This window comes from Cynocephalus volans, chromosome 2 (assembly GCF_027409185.1).
Source record: "Cynocephalus volans isolate mCynVol1 chromosome 2, mCynVol1.pri, whole genome shotgun sequence".
NCBI lineage: Eukaryota > Metazoa > Chordata > Mammalia > Dermoptera > Cynocephalidae > Cynocephalus > Cynocephalus volans.
In genome coordinates this window covers 213,162,709-213,188,281 of record NC_084461.1, presented here as the reverse complement: position 1 = coordinate 213,188,281, position 25,573 = coordinate 213,162,709, and the positions used below count along the sequence as shown (strand labels likewise).

General features: G+C 51.6%; 1 protein-coding gene across 2 annotated transcripts in view; it reads right to left on the bottom strand.

Annotated features, from left to right (window-relative positions):
- Positions 1–13,964: 13,964 nt before the first annotated feature.
- Positions 13,965–25,573, bottom strand: part of NUDCD3 (NudC domain containing 3) — a 103,256-nt gene continuing 91,647 nt past the window's right edge. For both annotated transcript variants that reach the window (XM_063086927.1, XM_063086926.1), the window contains 2 exons: positions 22,071–22,259; positions 13,965–16,485 (listed from right to left, as the gene is read on the bottom strand). In XM_063086927.1, coding sequence (XP_062942997.1) covers positions 16,375–16,485; positions 22,071–22,259 — 300 coding nt within the window. In that variant the 3' untranslated portion in view covers positions 13,965–16,374. The remainder of the gene's footprint in view (positions 16,486–22,070; positions 22,260–25,573) is intronic.

The following is a 25,573-nucleotide window of genomic DNA, read 5'->3' as shown; positions in this document are numbered from 1 at the left end:
TAAGTTGCTATCTCTAGAAAAAGAACAAAATAAACCAAAAGCAAGCAGAAGAAAGGAAATACAAATGATAACAGCAGAAATCAATGAAATTGAAAACAGGAAAACTACAGAGAAAATTAATAAAGCAAAAGAAATGGATTCTTCAAAAAAATCCATAAAATCGATAAACCTATAGCAAGGCTGACAATGATAAAAATAAAGAAGGCAACAAAACACCAATATCAGGAATGAAACAGGAGATATAATAATAGATCCTGCAGCCATTAAAAGGAAAATGAGAAGACCCTATGAACACCTTTACACTCATAAATCCCACAACTTAGAAGAAGTAAAATAATTTATTGAAAATTACAAACTACCTAAACTCAGGCAAAATGAAATACATAACCTAAATAGTCCTATAGCTATTGAATAAATCTATGTTATAATTTTAAAGTTCCTAAAAAAAAAGAAATCTCCCAGCCCAAGTGGGTTAAGAATTAACACCAATTTCACAGAATCTCTCCCATAAAATATGGGAGGAAGGAACAATTCCCAACTCCTTTTATCCTTTTATGAGGCCAGGATTACCCTAACATCAAATCAAAAAAAGACAGCACAAAAAAGAACACTACAGAAATATATTTCATGAACCTTGACACAAAAATTCCACAACAAAATATTAGCAAATAGAATACAACAATGTACAGACCAAGTATATATAAACGTGCCAGTTAAGCAAGGCTGATTTGATATTTGAACATAATTGACCCACCATATCAACAAGCTAAAGAAGAAAATCATATGATCATATAAATTGATGCTGGAAAAACACTTGACAAAATTCAATGCCCATTCACAATAAAAACTCTCAGCACAGTAGGAATAGAGATGAATTTCCTCAGCCCCATAAAGAGCATATACTAAAAACCTACAGCTAGTACCATACCTAACAGTGACATACTGGGTGCCTTCCTTCTAAGTTCTGGAACAAGTGAAGGAAATCTGCTCTCATCACTCTTTTTCAATATAGTATGGGAAGTTCTAGCCACTGCAACAAGGAAATAAAAGTATACAAAAGGCATCCAGATTGGAAAGGAAGAAACAAAACTGTCTCTGTGTGCAGGTGAAATAATTGACTACATAGAAAATAAAACCCCAAAATACCTACAAAAAAATTCCTAGAACTAATAAATTTAGTAAGGTCACAGGATACTAGATCAACACACAAAAGTCTACTTCACTTTTATATACTGGCAATGAACAAGAGAAAAACAAAATTAAAAGCAAAAACAAAGAACATGAAATACCTAGGTATAAATCTACCAAAACACGTACAGAATCTATGTGATGAAAATTACAAAATGCTGATAAGTCAAAGAAGATCTAAAGGCTTGGAGAGACATACAATGTTCATGGATTGGAAGACTCAGGATAGTAAAGAAGTTAATTTTTCCTAAACTGATCTAGAGGTTTCATGCAATTCATATCAAAATCTCAGCAAGGTTTTTTGTAGACATGGACAAGATTATTCTAAACTTTATGTGAAAATAGATGCTACAGTAGCCAAAACAAGTATGAAAAATAATAAATTTCACAACGTCTAGGATTATCATATAGCCACAGTAATCAAAACAGTGTGGCATTGGTGGAGAAACAGACACATAGATCAATGAATTAGAATAGAGATTCCAGAAATGGATCCACACAAATATGCCCAATTAATTTTTGATGAAGGAGCAAAAGCAATTCAGAGAAGGAAAGATAGACTTTTCAACAAATGGTGCTGGAGCAATTGGACATTCATAGGCAAAAAAAAGAAAAAGAAAAAGAACCTCACACCTTATACAAAAATTAACTCAAAATGGATCATGGATTATGGACTTAAATATAAAACATAAACTATAAAATTTCTAGAAAAACAACAGGAGAAAAACCTTTGAGATACAAGACTAGGCAAAGAATTTTTTTTAGACTTCACACCAAAAGCCTGACTGATAAAAGGAAAATTTTACATACTGGACCTCAACAATGTTAAAAACTTTTGCTCTGAAAAAGACTATGTTAAAACGATGACAAGACTAATTATGGACTTGGAGAAAACATTCACAAGTCACATATCCAGTAAAGGATTTTTACCTAGAATATACAAATGCTCAAAACTTGACATTAAAAAAAATTGATCCAATTAGAAAATGTATAAAAGACTTGACAGACATTTCACCAAAGAAGATATACGAACACATGGAAAGAAGATCAACCTCATTAGCCATTGGAGAAATGCAAATTCAATCCTGATAAGATACCACCATACACCTATTAGAATGGTCAAAATAAAAAATACTGACAGTACCTATATTAGTTTCCTGTCGCTAACAAATTACCACAAATTTAGTGGCTTAAAACAGCACAAATTTATTATCTTACAGTCCTGGAGGTCAACAGTCCAAAACGAGTCTTGTGAGGCTCTTGGCCACTGTCCACCTTCAAAACCAGCAATGGCTGCTCCAGCCTTTCCCCATCACACCACACTCTGCCTCCCTCTTCCACATCTAAAGGACCCTGGTAGTTCCATTGGGTTCAATCAGATAATCCAGAATAATCTTTTCTTAAGGCTAACTAATTAGCAACCTTAATTCCATCAGTAACTTTAGTTTCCCCTTCCATAACATAGTTCACAGGTTCTGAGGATTAGGGCAGATGGGGGCTTCTGTGGGGGCCCTTACTCTGACTACCATGGCACCTAACGTGGGCGAGGATGCAGAGAAACTGCAGCTCTCCTACTGTGGTGGGAGTATAAACTGACCCGGCCACATTGGAAAACCGTTTGACAGTCTCTTATAGTTAAACATACACTCAAACATACGAGGGTACTTCAAAAGTTTGTGGAAAAACAGAATATAAGATACTACAAATCTTTCCATGAGCCTTTTGAAGATCCCTCATGTGACCCAGCAAATTGCACTCTTTGGTATTTATCTTAAAGAAACAAAAATTTGTGTTCATTCAAAAAACCTCTATATAAATGTTTCCAGATGTCCTCCAATGGGTGGATGGTTAAACAAACCGTGGTATATCCACATACCTTTTTATTCAGCAATAAAAAGGAATGAACTGTGATGCACACTATAACTTGAATGGACCTCAAAGAAATCATGGTGAGTGAAAAGGCCAGTCTCAAAGATACACACTGCAGAATTCCATTTATACAACAGTCATGGAATAATGTAATCATAATGATGGAGAACAGATTAGTGGTTTCCAGGGGTTAGGGATTGGGGGGCACAGAGCCTGTACAGTATCTTGATTGTGGCAGCAGTTACACAAAGGACTTGTGATGAAATTGCACACAGCTACACACACATGTGCATGTAGACTTGGCAGAATCCGAATAAATTCTGTGGACTGTACCAGAGACGGTTCCCTGGTTTTGATGTGCTGTGGCTTCTCAAGATGTTTCCACTGGGGGAAGCTGGATGCAGGTGTATGGGACATTTCTTCACAACTTCCTGTGACTCTGTAATTGTCTCAAAATAAGAAGTTAACAATTAATCCCAGAAACCCATCTGTGATTATTTTTGTCCACAAGTAGAAGATAACCTTGGTAGACTCTGAAGGCAGGGCTCAGACAGTTCCTTCACTCCCTGTGTCCCCTAGGCCTTTCTGGGTGAACAGGTTAGGAGCGCCCAGGCCGTCCTCCCTACCGTACCACCATCTCTGCCACTGACCCAAGCTCCCTCCGCCCAGCTCCTAAATCCCAGACCCCACCCTCCCCTGCAAGGGCTCTCCACACCTTCCACTGACCACAGACCTGTCCACACCCCTGTGGTCACCATTTGAGGCCCCTCCCCGCAGCCCTACCCATGCATACTTTGGCCCTGGGATCCCACCTGGGTTGTTCCCTCTGCCAGGGAGGCCTGAACCCCTGTGCCTCAGCACCCTGGTAGCATCTTGTACTCAAGTCTCCAGTTCCTTCCAGTCCAGTGCTGCAGCCGGCTGACCCGGGCTGATGGCCGGTCTGCCATGCTGATCCTCTTGTAATGGACCCCCCTCTCCATTGTGAGGGAGCCAGTTGTGGGTGGTGAGGAGTGGTGGGGACTGCAATGCTCAGCCCTTCCTACCTGCTACAGCCCGGGATCCTAACTTTTCAAAAGTGCCCAGAAACCAGAACTTTATGTAAAATCTCATTTTTTTTCAATGTCAGCAACAAATTAACATTTTTAATGTATATGAAGTTTGGAGAGATTAAAAAGTTCTGGAGGTAGATGGTGGTGATGGTTGCACAACACTGTGAATGTGCTGAAGGTAACTGCACTTAAAAATGGTTAAGATGGTAAATTTTGTTGCTATGTCTGTTTTACCACAGTAAAAAAAAAAATTTAGGCTTGTGAGGGACTCTCAAAGCCTCTCCCTATAGAAAGAGTGCAGCCAAAGGTGAGGATGGGAGAGGAGGGGAAGGAAAGAGGACAGAAGGGGGGAGGGGAGAGGGAAAGAGAGGGGAGCAGGTAGAGGACTAGCCATGGACCAGACCGGGTTTTGGCACCCCGGGTGGCTGGGGTCCTGCAGGAGGGGTGGCAATGCGTGTCTAGGCCTGTGTGCTGTGTTGTGTGGTCCTGTGGGCCAAGCCAGGGAGAATTTGGGGGTCTGGCAGAGGTGGGCGGTAAATGCAGGGGTGGCAGGCGTGAGGGCGCTGCTCCCACAGGTGCTGACTCCCCACCTTCAGAGATACAACACCAGGGCCATTCCCATCGAACACTGGTCATTTTGCAGCTGAGGAGACTGAGGCATGGGAATGTCCAGCCCTCTCAGTGGTGGCCTCCGGCTCTGGGTGAGCAGTAAGAGAGACCCCCAGGTGCATTCCACCTTGCCCCATGTGGAGGTAACAGTGGGGGGCAGGTGAGGCGGGGGAATGTGGGGGTCACAAATGCCCCTCTGAGGACAAGCCTGGAGGAGAGGCTCAGCTCCTGAGGTCACAGCCCATTCATCCAGAAGCCAACAAGTGCCTTTGTGGGGCCTGTACCATGTGTATGCCAGGCCTCCACCTTCCTGCTGGCACCTGTCTTCCCAAATCCTGGTGGAGTAGCTCTTGGGGCCCGGGGTCCTGGGGGACCATAAGCCTAAGAGGAGGAGAGGAAGAAGTGGGAGGGGACAGGAAGGCGAGGAGGGGAGGGAAAAATGGAGGGGAGAAGGAAGGGAAGGAAGACGGGGAGGGAAGAGGAAGGAGAAGAGGGAGTGAGGAGCAGAGCCGGCCTGGGCCTGCACAGGGGCTGCGGTGGGGGACTGAGGGCAGCCCTGGCTCTCAGGGGCCTGGCAGAGTTAGTGTCCCTGTCTCCCAGTTACCCCCCTCGGGGTCTGGCTCCTGCACTGCTCAGACTCTTCCAGGATTCGGGATAAACTCCAAACATAAGACCCACAGCCTCTAAGATCTGTCCTGACAGGGTCCTTGCCCTCCTTTCTCATCCCTGTCTCCAGTGCTCTCCCCACTCCGAGGGACCCGCACCCGAGCCCAGCCTGCTCCCTGGCCCTGCAGAGTCCATCTGTGCCCATCCTTCCTAGTCATGACAGCAGTTCTTGGCTTCATCTTCGGTCACTACCTGGGAAATTTGGGATTTCAGTGGCTCCTGTTGTTCACATGGATCCTGAGCACACAGTGTGGCTGTCTGTGGCGTGCGACTCATGCTAAGGCAGTCACGGCTGTCCATTTTCTGCCCAGGATGACGTGTGTGTGTATCTGTGGCTGTGGCCAGCACACACACTGCCTGCCTCTGCTCAGTAAAGGGATGAAGTGGCAGAGGCAGGGTGCTGACAGGCCTGAGGGCTGGCCACGGGTGGCTATGCCCACAACTGGGTGGTGGCCTCTGGGCAGGCATCCTTCCCAGGAAGCCAGAGCCCTGGCTATCAGGTGGTACCAGCTCTGAGCCCTGAGGGAGGCTGGGGGCCTGGAGGGGATTCACAGCAGGTGTAGTGAAGTGGCATAGGGTCAGGGGTGCCATTAAGAGGTACTCCCCACAGGGCAGGGGGTCTCTGACTACATCCCCAAGGAACCCGCACCCCACCTCTTGGCAGGAGGGTGGAAAGTCAGCTCCCCAAACCAAAATCCCCAAATGCTGGGGACTTTCTCTCTCTCTTCCTTCCTTACCCTCAGACTTGGCCGCTGCCGATCTCCAATGATTAAATTTGGGCTCCCAACAGCTCCTGGGTCGGAGGAAGCTCCCCATGGCCTCCCTTTTCTGAGCAAGCAAGGACTCCTTCCCACACTCAGTGCCCTGACACAGAAGGGTCAGCCCCACATGGTGCTGCCACCTGGGTGAGCCCACGGCCCCTTCCCGCAGGGTGTGCAACTCCCCAGCCCACATGTCTGCAGACACAGGGCACTGTAGAGATGCCCACCTTGGGGTTCTGGCACCTTCCATGGGCCTCAGTTTCCTTAGCTGTCACATGGAGGGGATGTAGGCTGTGGTCAGGACTCCTCTGAGAAGCCCAGCGAGGATGAAAACTGCTTTGTACCTGCTTCATGCTCTGGGGTTACCTGCTGGCAACAGTCCCTGGAATCAGCACAAGCCCCACACAGAGGAGACTAGGATAGCCCCTAGTTAATGCTCTTTTTGCCCAAAGACACAGGAAAGGCACAGCTTACCTTAAGCAAAACAGGGTCCCTCCTGTGCCCATATCTGAGTGTCCATCTTGAGAACACGGGGAGTATTAAGGGAGTCTGCAGGACTTGGGAAGAACCACAGGTGTCCTCCCCCATCCCTCCTGGCCCATCAGTGTGTTCCCCTCTTGTCCCACCTGTGCCCATCTCTGAGTGTGTCCCTCTCCCATCCCTATGTCCATCTCTGAGTGTCCATCCCCTGTCCTTCCTGTGCCCATCTGAATGTGTCGCTCCCCCATCCTTCCTGTGTCTGAGTGTCTATCCCTTGTCCCTCCTGTGCCCATCTGAGTGTCTCTCTCCTGTTCCTCCTGTGCCCATCTGAGTGTCCCTCTCCCATCCCTACGTCCATCCTGAATATCCCTCTCTTGTCTTTCCTGTGTCCAAGTGTGTCCCTCCCCCATCTCTCCTGTGCCCATCTGAGTGTGTCCCTCTTCTGTCCCTCCTGTGTCCATCTTTGAGTGTCCCTCCCCCATCCCTCCTGTTCCATCTCTTGAGTGTATCCCTCTCCCTCCCTGTCCCTCCTCTGTCTCTGCTTCCCTTTGCATCTCTGCTGGCCTCTCACCCTCTGGCCAAGGTCTTGTCTCTCATCTCTGGTTCCCACCCTGCTCTCCAGGTGTCCGCTCAGGCCTGCCTGGCAGGTTTGGATACCAGTCCTACTTGCCAAGACCTTGGCTGTGTTGAGGAGGACCTTCTTGTTGCCCTGAGGCCAAGAGCAAGGCCAACCCTGTGAGGAGTCCATTCTGACAGATGAGACAGGCCTGGCTGACACCTGACAGGTATCTCCCAGGATGTCAGCACAGATTCTGCGGAGCCGCGTGAACATGTCGGTTTCCGTTTCCAGCCGTGTCCCCTGCATGCCTCTTCCAGCGCGGCTCCTACCCCCGGTGAGCTATGCTCCTCAGAGTCTGCCTGTCCATCCAGCTTTCAACAGAAGTTTGCCATGATGGATCTAGGAAGGGTTGTGAATTCTGTTTGTTCAACTTCTTCCTCATAGTGTGGAGTCCCTCTAGGACTCTCACACTGTCAGGTGCTGCTCCTCGGACTACAGGGGCATTGGAGGTGCCAGACAGATACTGGCTGGGAAGTGGCAAGGGACTCCCAAGCTCTGGGCTGAGGTGACCCTTCCCTGAAGGTTCCTGGGCTGGGGCAGGAGGCAGGTGGGATGTTGGGGGCTGGGCCAGGTGGCTGGCCGCCAGCTCCACCAGTGTCTTCTCTCAGAGCCAGCAGCAGAGCACTGCCCCCCAAGCTGAGAGCCAGGAGAGGCCACAGCTGCTTCTCCTAGGATCAGTCCTTCCTGCTGAGCCCATGCTGCTGTGGCTCTCCCCTTCGGGGCAGGCCACATGCTCTCTGCTCTGCCCATAAGTGGATGTGAGCTGAGAAGCTTGGACCATCTCCACAGCTTTGTGCTTTCTTCCCCTGAAGTCCTGCGATGAGGAGGTGGGCGATGGGCCAGAACTTGCTCATTTCACTCAGCCGTCCATAGGAGGTGAGTGGACACCTGTCTGCAAACCAGATGGTGTGGGTGCCGCCACCAGCTACAGCCCGGAGAGCAGGACCCTGAACCTGAGGGAAAGGGCCTCAGGCAGAGGTAGCCTTGAGGGGGGTCTGGTCTCCATCCCAGAGTAGAGGCAGCTCCTGTCCCAAGTGCCTGCCCTACAACCTGTCATGCTTGTCCTGAGGACAGAGTGAGGGGTGGTCCCCAAGAAAGCCCCTGCCTGGGAAGAGTGGGACCCTGAGAGTGGAGGAGGAGCTTAAAGAGAAAAGACAGGCTACAGGATGGAAAATTCTGGAATATATACACTGACAGAGGTTTGTATTCAAAATACTCCTACAAGTCTGTAATAAAAGAACGAACAGCTCAGTAGGAAAAATGGACAAAAATACAAACAGAAAGTTCACAGGAGAAACCCGAATGCCTAATAAAAACAAAAGGATGCTCCATCTCACCATGACAAGGTAGATGCATGGGCAATCCGACTTTACACCCAGAGTAACTGCAAACATGGACATGCTGAGGGGCTGAGCAACAAGACACCACCCACCGGAGGGGCGTGATGGGTGCCCTTTGACCATGCAACTCCACCTACACGACGTGCCCTAGAGAATCTCGCATGCCCAAGAAGGATTGCTGTGTTGTCCTAACAGTGAAAAATTGGGACCAACCTAAGTACTTAGCAGCAGGAAGTGCTTAAACTGATAGTCACTCAATGGGACACACCACTGGGGGGAGTGACAAGCATCGTGTACAGACACAGCAACAGCTCACAACGGTAAGGGCAGAAGGGAAAGCAAGCCACAAAGATGTTTATCTGTGCAGATTAGAAATGTGTGCGCAACAGAAAATGATGACATCGTGGAAAATTCTGGACAGCTGTCTTGGGGCAGAGACAAGGCAGCGGGTGGGCAAGAGATGGTGCTCACAGGAGCCCAGCTGCCCTGAAGCCATGTAGTGGGCCCAGCAGGGCTGGCTGAGGGCTGCTGTCTGTCCAAGGGCCTGGCTCAGCCATGGAGGGCTGTTACCAGCAGGAGAGGTGGGTGTCAAGGACGCCCAGTGAGGCAGTCACCAGGGCCATGCTCAGTAACGCTCTGTTGTGGCCAACTTGAGATTCTTGATTTTTGAATAAGGGACCCCACGGATTCTGTAGCTGGTGTATGAGGCATTAATGTTTAGAACGAGGGGGGCCCTGCCTCCTCAGAGTTTTGAAGGTTAGCACGTGCTCCCCTGGGATCTGCTACACATGCTCAGGATGGACTGAGCTGGATGTGTAACCCATCCTGGGCTCCAAAGTCCTGGACCCAGTGTGACTGCAGGAGATTGGGGCGGGGGGGACTCCGGAGATTGGGGAGGGATCCTGGAAGGGGAGTTGGTGAGCCTTAAGAGGGTCCTACTTAGGGAAATGAGTGTCTAAAAACCAAAGGGTGTGGCTGGGGCAGGAGCTCTTTAAATAAAGTTTGTCAAAAAAATATTCGGAAAATATTTTTAAACTGGATCGTGAGTCCTCTATCTAGGAAAATCAATATTGCCACTGTGGTCTTTATGTGCTGCTACCCAAACACTACGTCTCCCCAAATGGTCTCTAAACTCTGAGCCACTGGGGCTGCGTGTGGAAGATCACCTCTAAATCTGACCTGCTTTTATGAGATGTAGCTCCCCAAATGGTCCAGATAAAAAATCCTTTTAAAGCTTCAAAGTGTATTTTCCAAACAGCATCCTGCTAGTCCCCTCAGGTCTCACAGGAACCCCACTCAGCCTGTCACACACACACACCCCCTGCTGCTGCCCGTGGAGTGTTTCCTGAGGCTGCTGACCCCACGTCCCTGGGCACTTGGAGCAGATGGCCCACAACACCAGCTTGCGGCCACCTCTGCTCTCTGGGTGACTATGCAGGGCAGGACAGTGCAGGCTCAGCACGGTCAGTGTGAGGTGCCTGCAGGAGTCCAAGTCCAAGTGGTCTGGACACAGAGCTTGGACAAGAGGGCCCAAGGAGAGGCAGGAAGTGGAGCTTGGAGGACATAGCCATGGGGTGAGAAGGCCGAGCTCACCGGAGGGAGCATATGCAACGGGGCACGCTCACGCAGAGAGGCAGCGGGGAAGATGTGTGCTGAGAGACCGATGGTGACAAAGCTGTCCCTACTAAGTGTAGATGGCTCTAAGAGGGGCAGGAGAGGACAAAATTGTTGCTCTCAGTGTCACTTGATTTCTGGGTGTGGTTGGCACTGCCTTAAGTTTCCAGTGATCTCAAAAGCTCAAAATATGGTTCTTGCCTCGACAGCATCTACCATCTCTGGAGAGAACATTGGAGAACGGTTTAGGGGTGCTGAGAGAGCCTTTTGCTGGGGAAGATGGGCCAGGCTGGATGCAGCATCCCCCCAGAGGATGGCAGGGAGACCAAAGCCCACCGCAGGGCCAGCTGGTGTCAGCCTGTACCCGGCTGGGGCCCTGAGGGGTGGCTCGCAGAAGTGGGGAGTGGTGGGTGCAGAGCTGAGCTAATTTCCTCTCTGAGCTGGACGTGGAAGCAAATAAAGTCCCTTACGGAGGACAGATCGACCCCAGGGGGGCAGACACAGAGCCCACCACTGCCAACCAGGCACCTCTACTCTGGGCACGCAACAGCCTGCAGTGGCTGCAGTCTCGTCACCAGGCACCCTGGACGTTTTCAGGTGGGTGGTTTAGATCCCTCCTTGCCTGGCTGGGTCAGGCCGTGTGAAGACAAGCCATAGATTCCAGACAAGGTTTGTCCCACCCCCTTGCCTAGCTCTCCCCACTCAGGGCTGTTGTCCCTTCCTCTCCAGACCCTCTGCAGACCCACAAGGTGCTTGAGTGAGCCCTTCTGCCTGGATAGCCTCACTGAGATGGCCCCAGACCGATGGCTCACCCACATGGAGCCTGAGTCCACCCCCACAACACCAGGCTTAGAAATGTTACCCTAGGGCAACAAAGTCCCTTTTCCATACTGTCAACTGGGAAACAGGTGGTCACCAAGAGTTGCTAGTCTTCCCCACCTGAAGGCCGAGCTCCAGTCTGTAGCCTCTTCCCTGATGGGGACCTGGGTCTCCCAGCCTCTAATAGCTCCAAACCCCATCTTTTCCCTAAGGGCCACTATCTACAGGGTGCATCCCGCAGAACAGGCACCCCTGGTAAGTGAGCTCTCCACAAAATTGGTCACCACTCCCCACAAGAAATTGTGGGGAGATCTTGAACTTCCATGCTGATGCTCAGTGGTCCCACCAGGGGCCACCACTGGGGTCACAGTGGCCCTCACCCTAGTTACCTGGAAGCCAAGCTCACACCTCAGATCCATGACAAGAGCAGCTTCCCAACCTCCCTGGCCCACCACTTCCTGGGGTGAGGGCTCCCCTTTCCCTGTGGGAGCTGACTCTCCCAATCTCCCAGCCCACCATGTGTATGCTCCATCCTCTGGCAGTCCCCTCCTCAGCAGTGAGGTGCTGGGGAGCAGTGCTTGGCAGGCAGGAAGACCTGGGCCCTGCACCTGAGTAAGGAGACTCCTAGGCCTCAGCACCCCCCTTTTGGCTTGGAACACCCTGGCACCATCTGGTTTGTTGAAAGTTTCAGTGAGCAAATGATGTTGGGGTCCTTCTTCATCCAACATGACATGTGCCAGGCCTGTGTTGGGGGGACAGGGGTGACCCAGGGGGCCTGAGGCAGAGTCCCATGATCAGCTGCCTGCTGGGATCGGGGCCCATGGCAGCCCCCGGACAATCTCAGCCCCTGGCCTTCACCTTGGTCACGGTGCCACAGAGCATGTGGCATGGCCAGGACCATACTTGGGGACAGCTGATCTTGCTCTTTAATTCTAGAAAGGAGGGCAAGGTGACTGAGATCAGGCAGGAGGGTCTGGTGGCCTCAGAGGCGGCTGCTCCAAGAAGCAAGCAAATGAGGAGTCATCAGGTGCACAGAGGGGACCGGCAGGTCTGGGCCCCCGGGCCACCAACCACATGGCCTTGGCAAGGTCACTTGCTTCTGTGGCCACAGTACAATGAGAGGTTAGATCACAAAGTCCTTGAGGCCCTGTTCAGCCCTGCTCAAAAAAACCTAGGACCAAGAGAGGCAGGGAGGCTGGCCAAGGTCACCTACCAGGCCCAGGTATCCTTCCTGCAAGTGCACCTACCTCACGCCCTTCTCCAGGGAGCTGCACAGCCCTGAGTGTCTGCGAGTGTCCCCTCTGCCCCCATGTGCAACTGCATCTCCATCAGCACAACTGGGAAGATGGCAAACACAGCATGCCAGGGGTCTACCCAGCAACCACAGCGGATGCCCCCACAGTGGCCTCAGCAGGCCTGGGCCAGCTGGGTTCGCTGTCCACAGTCCAGGCTGTGACTCAGTGTTCCTGCTCCAGTGATCACCCCCTCAGCCACCCCAGACAAACCAAGCCATGGGGAGCACAGTGTTCTCCAACAGTGAGGCAGCCCAATGGAGCCCAGCCACAGCCAGCCCTGCAATGGGCTCTGGTGTCCCCATCACCCTCCAAGGGGGCAGTTGGCCCAGCCTGTCTCCCCTGGCATAAGGCTCTCTCATGTGCAGCAGGGAGATCTGATACACAAGGGAACTCAGTAACGTTGGCTCCTTTTCTCTCTCTGAAGGCAGGGCTGGTCAGTTCAACTTTCAGTCTTAATATTAGTTTTTCTTCTCACCCCTGGTAGTGCCCGCACCATCCTGACCAGGACTGGCAACAGAGGCCCCAAGCTCTCTGACCACGACCATGTGGGGCGTCCTGGTGTCCAGTAAACACTCCCCAGGGCAGCAGCCTGGTCAGGCACCTGGTCCCCAGACACTTTGGTCAGACAGTGGACATGAGCCTCACTGGCCATGGGGAAGCCCATACTGAGGGACACACCCCAGTTTTTTGTCAAGTCCTTTGCCATGTGGGGCTGCTCAGCCTCTGGCCAAGGGGGCAGGGGCTGTGCGCTGTGCTCTGACAATACCCCGCTTCTTCTCAGTGCGAGCTGCCCCGCCCCTGCTGGGCTGGCTGCCAGCTGGCCCACCAGGGGAGATGTGAGGTGGGGGTGAGAGTCTGTTCCCCAAGCGCTGTGTTCTGGGCAGCGAGTTCTGTGCAGCAGCTGACGCCTCCTGGACACTTTTCCACACAACACTTCCTGACTTTCTCCCTCCTGTGCACTTCAGGAGCAAATCATGGAAGGAGCCTCCCCTTTCCAGCAGCAGGTTATTTCTGGCCCAGGCATCTGCTCAGCAATGCCACTGTGTAGCCTTTAAAGCACTGTCCATTTTATTCAAGACATACTTCTTGCACCCCCAGGTCCTGCCCCTAGGATCCCCAGGTATAGGGTGGGGCACAGATGGGGAGAGGCCACAATCTGACCTAGGAAGGGGCAGGTGGCTGCCTGGGTAGGTTCTGTCAGACATGAGGTTATGTCCTGGCCAACGCCCGTGTTCTAAGGGCTCAGTGCAGGTAACAGCAGATGTGCACCTGGGGCACTGAGGACCCTGAGTCACGCAGGGGCACCTGGAGACCAAGGACCCAGAAGCCTGGTGAGTGAAGGCAGCCCTCCAGTGCAATTGTTCAGAATTCTACACTCACCCTGACTTTCAGGTAAAAGTATTCTAGAACTTGTTTGAAAAGATGTAAGATCTATAGCTATCTTCCCCCCCCCCCCCCCCATGATCAAAAAGATTTCTGAAAGCTGTGTAAAGTCTTGCCCAGGGCATTCAGGTTGGATGGGAAATAATCCATAAGAATTCCCCATTTTGGTTTTCAATGTACATGGGCTCAGAACCTCATGGCTAGATTCACAGGTAGTGACCACACACATACAGGACTATCTCAGCAGCAAATGTCACACACAGACCCAGAACTGCTTAAATACAGATTTATTGCAAACCAACACCGAGGAGCTGGAGCAGCTTTGCAGGCTGGACACTCCACTCTCCTGGCCCTGGAAAAGTGGATCGAGTCACCCTGCTTTCCTCAGACCTCAGCTGGTGGACTTAGTGGCCAAACTGCGGCTGTCGTGTCTAAAAAGAGAAAACAGGCATGGTGCACCAGCTCCAGAGGCTAGATTAGTCCAGGGAGGCACCTCGGGGCACAGAATTATCCACTAGATGGCGATCATGCAGGGAGAGCCATGCAGGGCGAGCCACATCAGGATGCGCTCCACACCACACCAAATACTGCCAGGGGCACAAGGAACAGATGCAGGGTGGCTGCTCCTGCCACACAGCCCACGCTGCCCCCAGCTACTCTTCCTAGACGCTGGTTTATCATTTGTTTACTAAAGCAGGGCAGGGACTGAGGAGAAATGCAACACAGAAAATAAAATTGGGTGAAAGGAAGACAAGTCACCATGGAAGTGAACGACTCTCAAAGTCTCCCAAATAAGGAGGTATAGGGCATCTTCTCTTCTTCATCACTCCTTCTGGAAGACTGCCTACGTGGTGGGGGGTAAAATGGGGGCAACTGGGGGACTACAGAGAAGGCAGGGGACACACCACACACACACACACCGTAAGACCTCGAATTAGGCGGGAAAGCTTACACGGGACAGCTGTGTGCAAATCCTAGGACCTTGATGGGAACTCCAGGAAAAAATGACAAAGGCTCCCTCAGGACCCCTCATAGGTGACAAACATCAGACAATAGGGCTGTCACATCCCAAAGAGAGTATTTGGGACCCTCTGTTCTCCCTTGATGATCAGACAGCATGTCCAGACCCACAGGACATGTCCCAGGGATCCTTTCTTACAAGGGCTATCAGCCACCACTTTAACCAGAAATCTACACCCAAAATTGGCTGCAATAAACCAGCTCCCATCTATGCAGCTGAAGGTTGAAGCCTCTGGAAGGACCACCCACCAGCTTACTCTCCCACAGCTCCATCCCCCAGTGTTCACAGAGAAAGTTTGCAGGGCAGGGTTCTCTCCTCCTGGGAGCAGGCTCTCTTAGAGTCTTACTGGCCAGAAGTGGTGCCAGGGTGCTGAGACCTGCAATATGACTTCTCCACGCACTGAGGTTGATGGCCAGGCAAATGGATGGTGCCAGGCAGTGGCAGCACCACACTGCTGGCGACGGACACACAGAAAGCCACTGTGAGTACTCGGGACACAGGGCCCTGAGGCCATGCCCCACAATCAGGTCTTCGCACCTTAGGTGGAGTCTGTCAGCAGCCATGGCTCAGGGCACAGGCTTGGAGGTACTGAGGCGGTGGCTGGTCCCTGGAGAAGACGTGGGACAAGGCAGCACAGTCCTGTGCCTGGCACAAGGGATGAGGACAGGACAGTCTTCACTCTCAGATTCAATCACGGTGGGATGCTGTGCCTTCATGTCCTGTGCAGAAACTCCTCCTGCCAGAGGCTCCTGGAGGTCAAGGCTGCTCAGGACCTGTGGCCAACATGCTCTGCTGATGGGCTGCTGGACACATGCTGTGGTCTCCTCCTGAGGCCGCCCAACTTTCTGCTCCTGCCCGTGCTTTGACATGGTGCACCCAAAGAGGAGGTATCATGCGGAGCCAAGCAGAGTATACCATGCAGTGGTAGCTGGGCTCAGTTCACTTCAACAAGAACCGAGGCAAGGCAGAACAGTCACAGGACAGAATCCCCGTTGCACCTAGGCCAGATGCCAGAACCTAAGACCACCTCCCAGCATCTAGAACGTGCAACTAGGACCCCAGCTTCCGCCGCTCTGCCTATGAGGCTGAGGCAGCCCAAGCACGTTTACAGAGGGATGAGTAAGACTCCATGTGGATGTGCCCAACAAGAGGTCTGAGGAGTAGGGGGTTCCCAAAGCAGCCCCACAACAGCCACACAGCCGTCCATACTTGCCCTCATGCAAGCACTGAGCTCCCCATACTTCAATGAAGAAGTGCCCAGCAACAACTCCCCACCCCCAACCAGAAGAAAAGCCACAGGACAGCGTCAAAACAGCAGCAAACAGAGAGCAGGGGAGAAAAGAAATGCTGCCTGCAGTGGCTGGTTACTGTGGAGACAAAAGCATGTAATCCCCATTTGTTGGGGTGTCTCCTTCCTGCATCTCAAACACCTCCACTCAGCATTGGCCACAGCGGCTGCCACGCAGCAGCAGGCCCCACACCTTCTCTAGAACAGTCTGGAGATGCAAGATCAGGGTGGAAGGCCTGGTTCACCCTTGAAAGAAAGGATGGCTAGGGGTGAACAAGATGAGCAAGTCCCTGGCATGCAGGGCGCCGAGGGGGACTGCCGAAGACAAGGTCGCCGCCTCCCCGCTGGCGAGAGTTTCCTTCCCTTCCGGTCATTAAAACTGCACGGCCCCTGGGGAGATGCTGAACATGGCCGGGTCAAATCGCTGGCCTCGGAAGGGAGAGCCTTCAGCATCCCACCCCTTCTTCAGCATCTCATGGACTTTCTACAAACAGAAAATAGAGAGGTTAACAGGGATCAGTGGCACTGCACACTTGCTCCCAGAGCAGACTCTGGCTGCAGGCACAAAGCTGTCAGCCTTCTCAGGGTTCGAGGATCACCCGGCAGGACCGAATGACTACAGGACCGTACTGCCCTGAGACAGCTGGCGACCAGGGGAGGTGCTGGGTGTCTGCCAATTTCTCTGCAAGATGGTGCTCCCCAAGGGCTGAATTTCTAACCCTCTGTCATCTGTCCCCAGCAAAGCACTGGCTGCTTTTTATGGTTCATGTTCTTTTCCACCAGGATCTCTGTCCAAATTCCAAATAGCCTGCAGGGCCTACAGCCCCACCAGGCACTTACTAAGATGTACAGAGGGGGTCCCTCAGCTCCACCAGGGACATGACTAAGGTGTGCAGAAAAGGTACCCTAGCCCCTTCTTCCCCAGAGAGGAAGTTCTCAGCATGGAGAATTAAATCATCAGACAGTCCCGGGGTGACCCAGGATATGACGCAGAGGGAGAAACCTCAGAATGTCCAGCGGTGGCCCCACCAGTCAGGAATTCCCCACTGCTTCCTTAGCAATGTGGTCAGAGCTACAGGACTTCACTCTCCCAGCATGTGGCCATTCTGGAACTGTCCAGCATCCTAGGGTCAGGAGCAGGCCAGAGCTGCATGGCCATGGCCAGTGGACACCAGGAAGGCTGCACCCTTGAGGGAGGCACTTGCACCTGAGCTGGCGGGCCCTCCTTCCTGATAGCATCTGCCCCCTCACCCTGCCACCGCTAGTGCACTCAGGGTAGGGGATGATCTCTTCTTTCTTCAACCACATAAAGTGAAAGAGGCTAACTGGGTTCAGGGCCAGACAGCACCCTACCAACTTGGCCCACGGCCCCAGTTGCAGAAAGCCCTGCAGAACGTGCCTGGAAGACAGATACTTCTCTCATCACAAAGCTAACAGACTCGAGCAGTGTGGAAAATTCCTGGTGTCTGACGAGGCTGCTGGACTCTCAGGACCACAGCTTCTCCTCAAGTAAAATACAACATCCTGACAAGAGTGCTTTCTTTTTCCTGTTTTAAGCCAAAGTGATGCAGCAACAAGCATATCAAAGACACTTAACATGTACTGGGGATCAATCAATATTATTCTCAATTTCTTACAGGTAACTCACATCAGAGACTGGAAGGACCATTTTGAGAACAAGGAATTACAGTGGGACCTCAGTGAGTGGCACACACCGAGTGACTGGGGGTGCAGGGGAGGCTGCAGGAAGCCCCCTCTGCATAGGCCTGAAGACCCAGCCCACACCTCTGCCCACTAGAGATGTGAGGCTGGACAGTCCCAACCAAACACAAGAATGGACCAACCGGACAACCTCAGAAGGAGGTTCATACAAGCCTCTGAACCCCTTGATGAAGCCTGAACCACCTGGATGGCAAGTGACGGCTGCAGAGCCCTGCAGCCACCACATGCTTACCCCAGGAACCTAGTGGCTGCGTGGGGCCAGATGTAGAAAGGAGAGTGCAGAGGGCAGATTGTTAGACTTGATCTTACAACCGAGGGAGCTCAGGGTGCTGGTGTTGGCATTCAGACTGCTCCTAGGGCAAAGGTGGAGAGCAGGCATTCCTGTATGTCACCAAATTCACTCTTATGACCAGAGACCGGTGGTATCTACCTGTGCAATGTCATAGTTACTGACTGTTACAGTTGAGTCCTACTGGGCTGGAGAGATCCTATACACAGGCAGATCTGAGCACAGACTGAGCATCGGCATCTGTACATTCCACATCCCCTTTCTAGATGTGGGAATCCTGCTCAAAAGAAATTAAATTAGGGAAAAGCCAGAGGGCAGGTTATTTCATAGTGACATCAAAGAATTTAAAACGATAGAAGTTTTGTCACAACAAAATAAAAACGGTTCAAAATACACAGCGTCTATAGTATTAGAAGCACAATTTGAAACCTTGGCAAATTTAGAAAACTCCAAGTTCACACCATAAATGGGCATCAGTGCCAGAGCATGGTGGGAACTGTGACTATGCCAACATGCACAGCAGATGGAGCTGACAGCAGAAGCCAGCCCCACTTCCAGTCTCTCTCCAACAGTGAGGCTTGGTGACCCTAGCAAAGTGAATCTTTGTAACTCTTGAGAAGGTCCCTCTGCCTATGAGGGATCCCTGATGACAAGTGAGTAAAATGTAGCTAAACTGCTACATGAGGCCACACAAGGGCATCAACTTACCTTTCTAGGTAAATTTCTTCACTTGATAACAACAAAAAAAGGGAGTCTATGGTCACCTAGGGCATTTTACACGTTCCCCTCGGTGCTCAGGGCCCCCGTGTGCTGAGGACCCTTTACCAAGCCCTGTCAAGCCCAGAGAGGAGTTGAGACTTTAGCATCGGTGCCAGGCAGGTGCTCGGACACAGATTCACACTGAGCCCTGAGAAGTCAGTTTGCCTATCTAAGGCCACAGGCCTGAGAGCTGGAGCTCCTTGGCCATCCAGTAGCTCAGCCCTGGTGTGGGGGTCACCCTGGGTCTCGCCTATTCACCGCCAGTCCTGGGCTTTTGCATGTCACTGAAGTTATCCCCAGGGCTCCTTGTCCTGGGCAGGGACACATATCCCTTTGAGAGTAAGAATGCTGCCTGGCTCATGGCAAGTCTACAGCATAGTTAATTTAGACTCAAAACACAGAGATCTTTCCATTAGACCACAGTGTCTTCAAGATTCTCGTATGCATCCTTCCTCACTGGGTTGTTGTCCAGTTCCTGGGCTCCACAGTGCTGGGTCATAAGCAGCTGTATGCCAGGCACATGCAAGCCCCCTGTGGCCACTGCAGGGAACTTCATCTCCACACTTGGGTCTCTGCAGTGCCCTGTGGGCCAGGAGGGCAGCTTTCCCAGAGGATGCCAACCAGACAGCCCCATCACACTGCCATGGAGCAAGTCAGCTCCAGGGCAGCAGGGCACCCTGGCAGCCGCATGTGTGCCTGCATATGTGTACACATGCACACAATATGTGGTGCTCCATCTCCCACCCCTTGAGGCCACCTGCCCCAGGCAAGCAGTGAAAATCTTGATAGGAGCTCAAGGCCCAGAATTTCCCTGGCAGCTGCCTCAGTACACCTGCAATGAACAGACCACCCTGTTCCTAGTCCTGGGCAGCAAGTTGGTTGGCCACCACCAGAACAAGGCATCCTCAGGACTCCAGGAATGCAGGGACAAGAGCAGCAGCCTCCTGGGGAGGGCAGTTGGTGAGACTACAAAGTAAGACTGAAACATTCTGTGGAGAAGATGGGATTAAAATGGCTGGAATGTTGGCACCATAAAGGGAGAACTGTCAGCCCTCCTCACTGACGTGCTGAGGCCAGCATGGCACTCAGGTCCCAGCAGCAGACTCTGAAGGAGGGTGAGACAAGTCAACGCCATGGGGCATCAGCACAGAACACGAAGGGTGAGGGAAGAGAGCCAGAGAAGGTCAGGATGGGGAAGGATACAAGGGAGGGAAAGTGGAAAGAGGGAAAAAGGGGAGGGTGGGCTTGCTGGAGCCCCCAATGTCCTGTGTGTGTCCTGGCACTACTGGCAACTCCCACAACATGCCGGTGTTAACTGTGGTTTTGTTTTGTTTTTGACTTGTCATTCTGCAAGAGTCACAATCACAGGAAACTTGAGGACTTAGAGATGAAAATAGCCAGAGAACATTCTAGCTTCTCCCACATCTCACAGCTAAAGTCTACAGAAGACCTCACCATCATGGCTTTGGTAAATGTAGGAATATAATTCAAACCACAATAGAGATTAATTTTTAGCATTTCTCTATAACACAGACCCAGTGTTTGTGTCTGGGAAGGATGCAAGGAGCCACCTGCTCTTCGTCCCTCCATCCTGTGGCATGAGTGACAGTTGGTGAGACTTCCTTCTATCAGGAAGGAATGGCCGCAGTGACAGGACAATAAGCCCCTGAGTTCATGTTCTCCAGTCAAAACAGATTGCCCAGATGCCAACTTGTGAATACATCTCAGCCCTTCTGTGGAGGGAGCTGAACCTGAACACAGCGGTAGGCAGGTCCCTCATGTCCTCATCCCCAACAGCTACCATTAGAAGCCCCATCTATAAGGTAAATGTTTAAAGATTGGCCTTTCACCTGATGGCCACAGGCAAATGCAGCATAACTGGAGTAAAGTGCAACCAAGCAGGACTGGCTGTCTAAACAAGTTGAAGTGAGCTCTGCGAGCTTATTCACCACCCAAGATGCCACTACAACCTTTGTATGGATGTGAACATCACTGTGCCCAGGGTGGAAAAGTGGCTGAACCAAGAGAAACATTCTAGACACGGGCTGGGAGGACAGAAAGGTCTGGAATCAGATCAGACCCCTGCTGCTTGAGCTACTGTGGGATCCTGAACACATTCTGTGACCTCGAAAACTCAACCTCTCTACCGTGAAAGAAAGACTGTCTTTTCAGGGGTGCCATGGCCCAGTCAACCCCACCCTACCTGTATGCAGTAAGTGCTCACTACGTGCCCCTAGTGCAGGGGGCCGGGTGAGGTGAGGATGCCAGCACTCCTGTCCACAGGCTCCTGGACCCTCACAGGAGCAGGATGGGCACGTGTGTGAAGACGGGCAGGAGTGGACAACATGCAGCAGCAGAGCTTCTGGAACCACCGATTGTGCATGCACCACACTGGAGGCAAGGACCAGGATAACTCCACTAAACCACAAAGTGAGGCTCCTCCAAGAGACAAATGGCAAAACATGTAGCTCTAAACAGCTTTCTCAGTGGGGGGCAGGGGTGTGTTTCTGTGTCTATGGCAGTGCCCAGCACTGACCCTAGTCTACAGACTTGAGGCAGCACTTGGTCCACGTGCCACTGTCAGGCTGCGATCCACACCCACAATGCTGTGTATATGGGACACTGGAAGTTAAAAATAATCTGAGGAAAGCAACCCTTTCTTCCCTGAATAGCTACTCTTGGGATTATTAAAATAGGAAGAAAGACGTACATATCTAATGAATCACTTTCCTTGCCAGGGGCAGCCACACTAGGTGCTACGCTGGTCAGACATAAGCCTTCCTCCTCCTGCACCCTGGCCTGCCACTGACCTCACAAAGCCTCCCACACAGGCCTCCGACTTTCGGAAACACACTTGCAAAGCTCCCCGGGCAGAGCCTACATTGGCCCTCAGCCTGGCTCCCTCCTCTCATCTTTGAGGGTCCCGTGGGAGCTCCAAGGATGACTCATGTGGATGACCACAAACCTAAGAGGTGGCACACACCCAACGTTACAAGGCTCCAGTGTGGGCAGGGCACATCTTGTGACACTCTTTGAGGCTCCGCTACCTGAGCCCTTGGCCCACGTGTGAGAACACGGTGAAAATGCCAATGTGCACCTGTCCTCAGGTGGTAATCAGTTGACATGAGCAGGTGAGATGGGCCCACGCTGGGCTCCCTGGGGCGGGACACAGCAGGGCAGCACGCCCACACCCTCTTCCTCCCCACCAGAATCACCAACCCCTCTGCCACTAGTCAACCTTTTCCCCCATATAAGGGCCCTAAGGGCTGGCCCCTGCAAGAGGACTGTTGTGTTCATACCAGCTCATGGCTCTGTGGCTTGCCCTGCAGCTTCTGGTGGTAGTCAAAGGTGAGCCTGTCCAGGACCGCCTGCTCCTCTTCGTCCACAGTGGCCATGGAGCGTTCCTTGTTGATCTTGTCGATGTCGATGGGCTCCTCTCCCTCCAGAATGGCATTCCACCAATACTCACCCACCTTGCTCAGGTTCACCTGGGGACAAGCAGGGCAGAGACCTGCATCAGGGACTGGAGACACATGGCCATGGGCCTGCCAGCTTGAGCCTGCAGATGGATGGGAGTCCTAGGCTGAGCCCAGGACCAACTGCTCAAAGAGAAGTGGCCATATGGGTCCTGGGACCCTGGCCAGGACCCTCTGAGCCTGAGAATGTGTTTGCTACCTCTGCAAACTCATTCAGGGACCCACATTTTGGTGGGCACCTTTGTACTTCTTCATCAGGTCCTGATCCTCAGACACAAACTGTGCCCACACCATCTGCTCACCCCACCCACTCTCACCGAGAGGAGGTTTTCTTTTTTCTTTTTTTTTTTCTAAGAAGATGACTGCTAAGGGGATCTTAACCCTTGGCTTGGTGTTGTCAGCACCACGCTCAGCCAGTGAGCTAACCGGCCATCCCTATATAGGATTCGAATCCGTGGCCTTGGTGTTATCAGCACCGCACTCTCCTGAGTGAGCCATGGGCCAGCCCCTAAGCGGAGATTTTCTACGACCCCTGAGATGCCTTCCACCTGCCAGGACCTGGCCCAATCCTGGCCATGGAAAGCCTTTCTGTAAGTGCTTCCTGCCTTGCTGGGCCCTGTCTGTGCTCTGCTCTTATCAACCCCTTCCTCTTCAATGATCTTTCTGGCTTCCATGAGCAACACTGAGTTTCCTGTCATCTCCGTGGAAGCTGGAACCTGCAAGACCAAAGGCTCAGCCTGATACATGACAGAATCTCCTGGGTACCCCTCAGCCCCCAACTGTGCACCCCAAGTGCCCTGTCACTACTCCCTGCTTGGGGCCAGGCTTGCTGCCTGAGGGGTCCTCCAGCCCCAGTCCTGGAACCTCCAATGGCTCAAGGAGGAGGAGGTCCCATCAGGAGCCAACCCCAAACCTGTTCCCAGCCTGCTCAGCTCCTCTAGGGGCATGTCAGACTCGCCCCTGGTCAGGGAAGCAGCACCTACCCAGATGTCTGTGGAACTCATTTCATTACCTCAAAAACTGAAAGCCAAGTGGAACTGCAGTTTAAGAGCAAAGCGGAACCAGAGGGACATTGCATGAAGTTGGTGCCCAAGTGTACCTGGCTCCTCGGCCTGTCACAGGGAAGGCCCAGGCCACACCATCCCTGAGGTCAGTGGTCATGGGGATACACAGGAAGTGAGGACACTGGCTACACTCCCCATGGTCAATGGCTGAGCTCATTGGGAAATTCTCACTGGGTGGCCAAGAAGGAACAGAATGAGTCTGCCCACTTTGTCCTCGCGCTGTTCTCTCTTTGAGGGGATGAAAGCACTAAGTTATTCACAGAAGGGGAAGAGGCAGAAAAGAGACAGCAAGCAAGAGCCCCTCTCACCATAGAGGCACAGCCACCAGGAGCAGACTCCTAACCAGGTGGGTGAGACCTGCCAAGCCACACTCAGGGTAATGGGGACAAGTGAGACCACAGCGAGTCTGGATACTGGTCGCCCCCTGAGGGAGCCCTGGAGAATCACTAGCATTCTCAGGCTTGAAACAACAGTGCTCTAATGTGGCACCTCCCCCATCTACGACCCTGCTGCCCAAACCCACCAACACCACAGAACACCTGCAGAGCCCTGGGGTCGGTCCTGAGAACTCTCTACTAAGAGGTGCAGGAGGGCAAGCAGTGGAGAAGATTCTTCAGAACTAAACAGAGGGTGAGAGTCTCACCCCCATGGATGCCAGCTCTAACCAGTAAATGACTGCTGCTGTGCCAGTGCCAATTTACACTTAGGATGAACTGTCCATTTCCAGATACTCTGCTCAGCTGGCCTGTGGCTGACTTCACAATTTGCACGGGGGGTGGGAGGACCTGCCTTGGCCCTCAGGGACCCCAACTCTAAGAACTCCACCTGTCTTATCCAAGCTGATGTGATGAAAAAGCTTCCAAGTGGGAAACTGTTTTCCCTATTCCAGGACTTCTGAGGGACTTACGTAACTGTAACTTTCTAACTAAATCAGGTAGGTCTTTACTCTTTTTTTTTTTTTGGTGGCTGGCCAGTACAGGGATCTAAACCCTTAACCTTGGTGTTACCAACACCACACTCTAACCAATTAGCTAACTGCCCAGCCCTGGTTTTCACATTTAAATTAATTAAAATAAAAACATCCCTTCCTCAGTCCCATGAGCCACATGCCGAGTGCTCCTGCAGCCACCACACCTGAGAAGTGGCTGCTGTAAGGGACAGTGAAGTCCTAGAAGACGCATGCTCACCCACAGACATCACCCGTGTGCAGCACTGACGTCTCTTAGTAGAAGACAGGAGCCCATTTTGTTTTAAAAAATATTTTTCAATTGAGATGAAATTCACGTAACATAACATTTACCATTCAAAAGTGAACAAATTCAATGGCATTTAGTACTATTCACAATGGCATGCAACCATCACCATCCAGAACATTTTCATCACCCCCAAAAGAAGCCCTATACTTATTAGCAGTCAATCCCCATTTCGCCCTACTCCATACCCCAGGAGTGGAACTGTTGGGTCATACAGTAATTCTGTGTTTAGCTTTCTGAGGAACCACCAGACTGTTTTCCACAGTGGCTGCACCACGTTACATTCCTGTCAGTAACGCACAAAGGTTCTGATTTCTCCACATCCTCACAGACACCTGGCTTCTTGTTTTCTGGTTACAGCCATCCTCACATTATGGCTGGCACCACTGGTCCTCCATCCTGCCCACTTACACACATGCCTGCCCCTCTGCCTCCCTGACCTGCTCCAGTCAAGTTTTCACTGCTCTTCGCAGTAACCATGTGGCTGCTTCAGTGCTGAGGCAAGACACAGGACCCGAGGTGTCATCTAGAAAGGTCTTTGTAAAGGTCCTGGAAGACCAATGTCTCATTTGCAAAATTTTAGTAAATATTTACTTAGTACCCTTCAAATATCTACTACTCTATTTTCTAAGGATGAACATACTAGTAAGAAGAGTAAGAGTAACAACTACACTAGACAAGGGCACTCTGACAAGTCCTTGACTGGGCCCGCATCCCTCCTCACATGCTCCGTGGGAGAAATCCATCTCTCCACTCTGGGCCTGTAACCCCACAAGCAGGTCCCTGCCCCTTTCTACTTACCAAACTCTAGATTTTTTTAAAACACCATGCCTCAAAAGCCTTCTGGCTGACAAGTTCTTTAATGCTTGGCATGTTCTCACCTTCTACAAACTGGTTTAATTTGTAACTGTTACTCTGTCATTCTCCATCATTCCCCACATGTAACTATGATCCTTGGACTCATACTTCTGGGAGGCCTCAGATATGCCTTCGGTCACATCACCTTCAA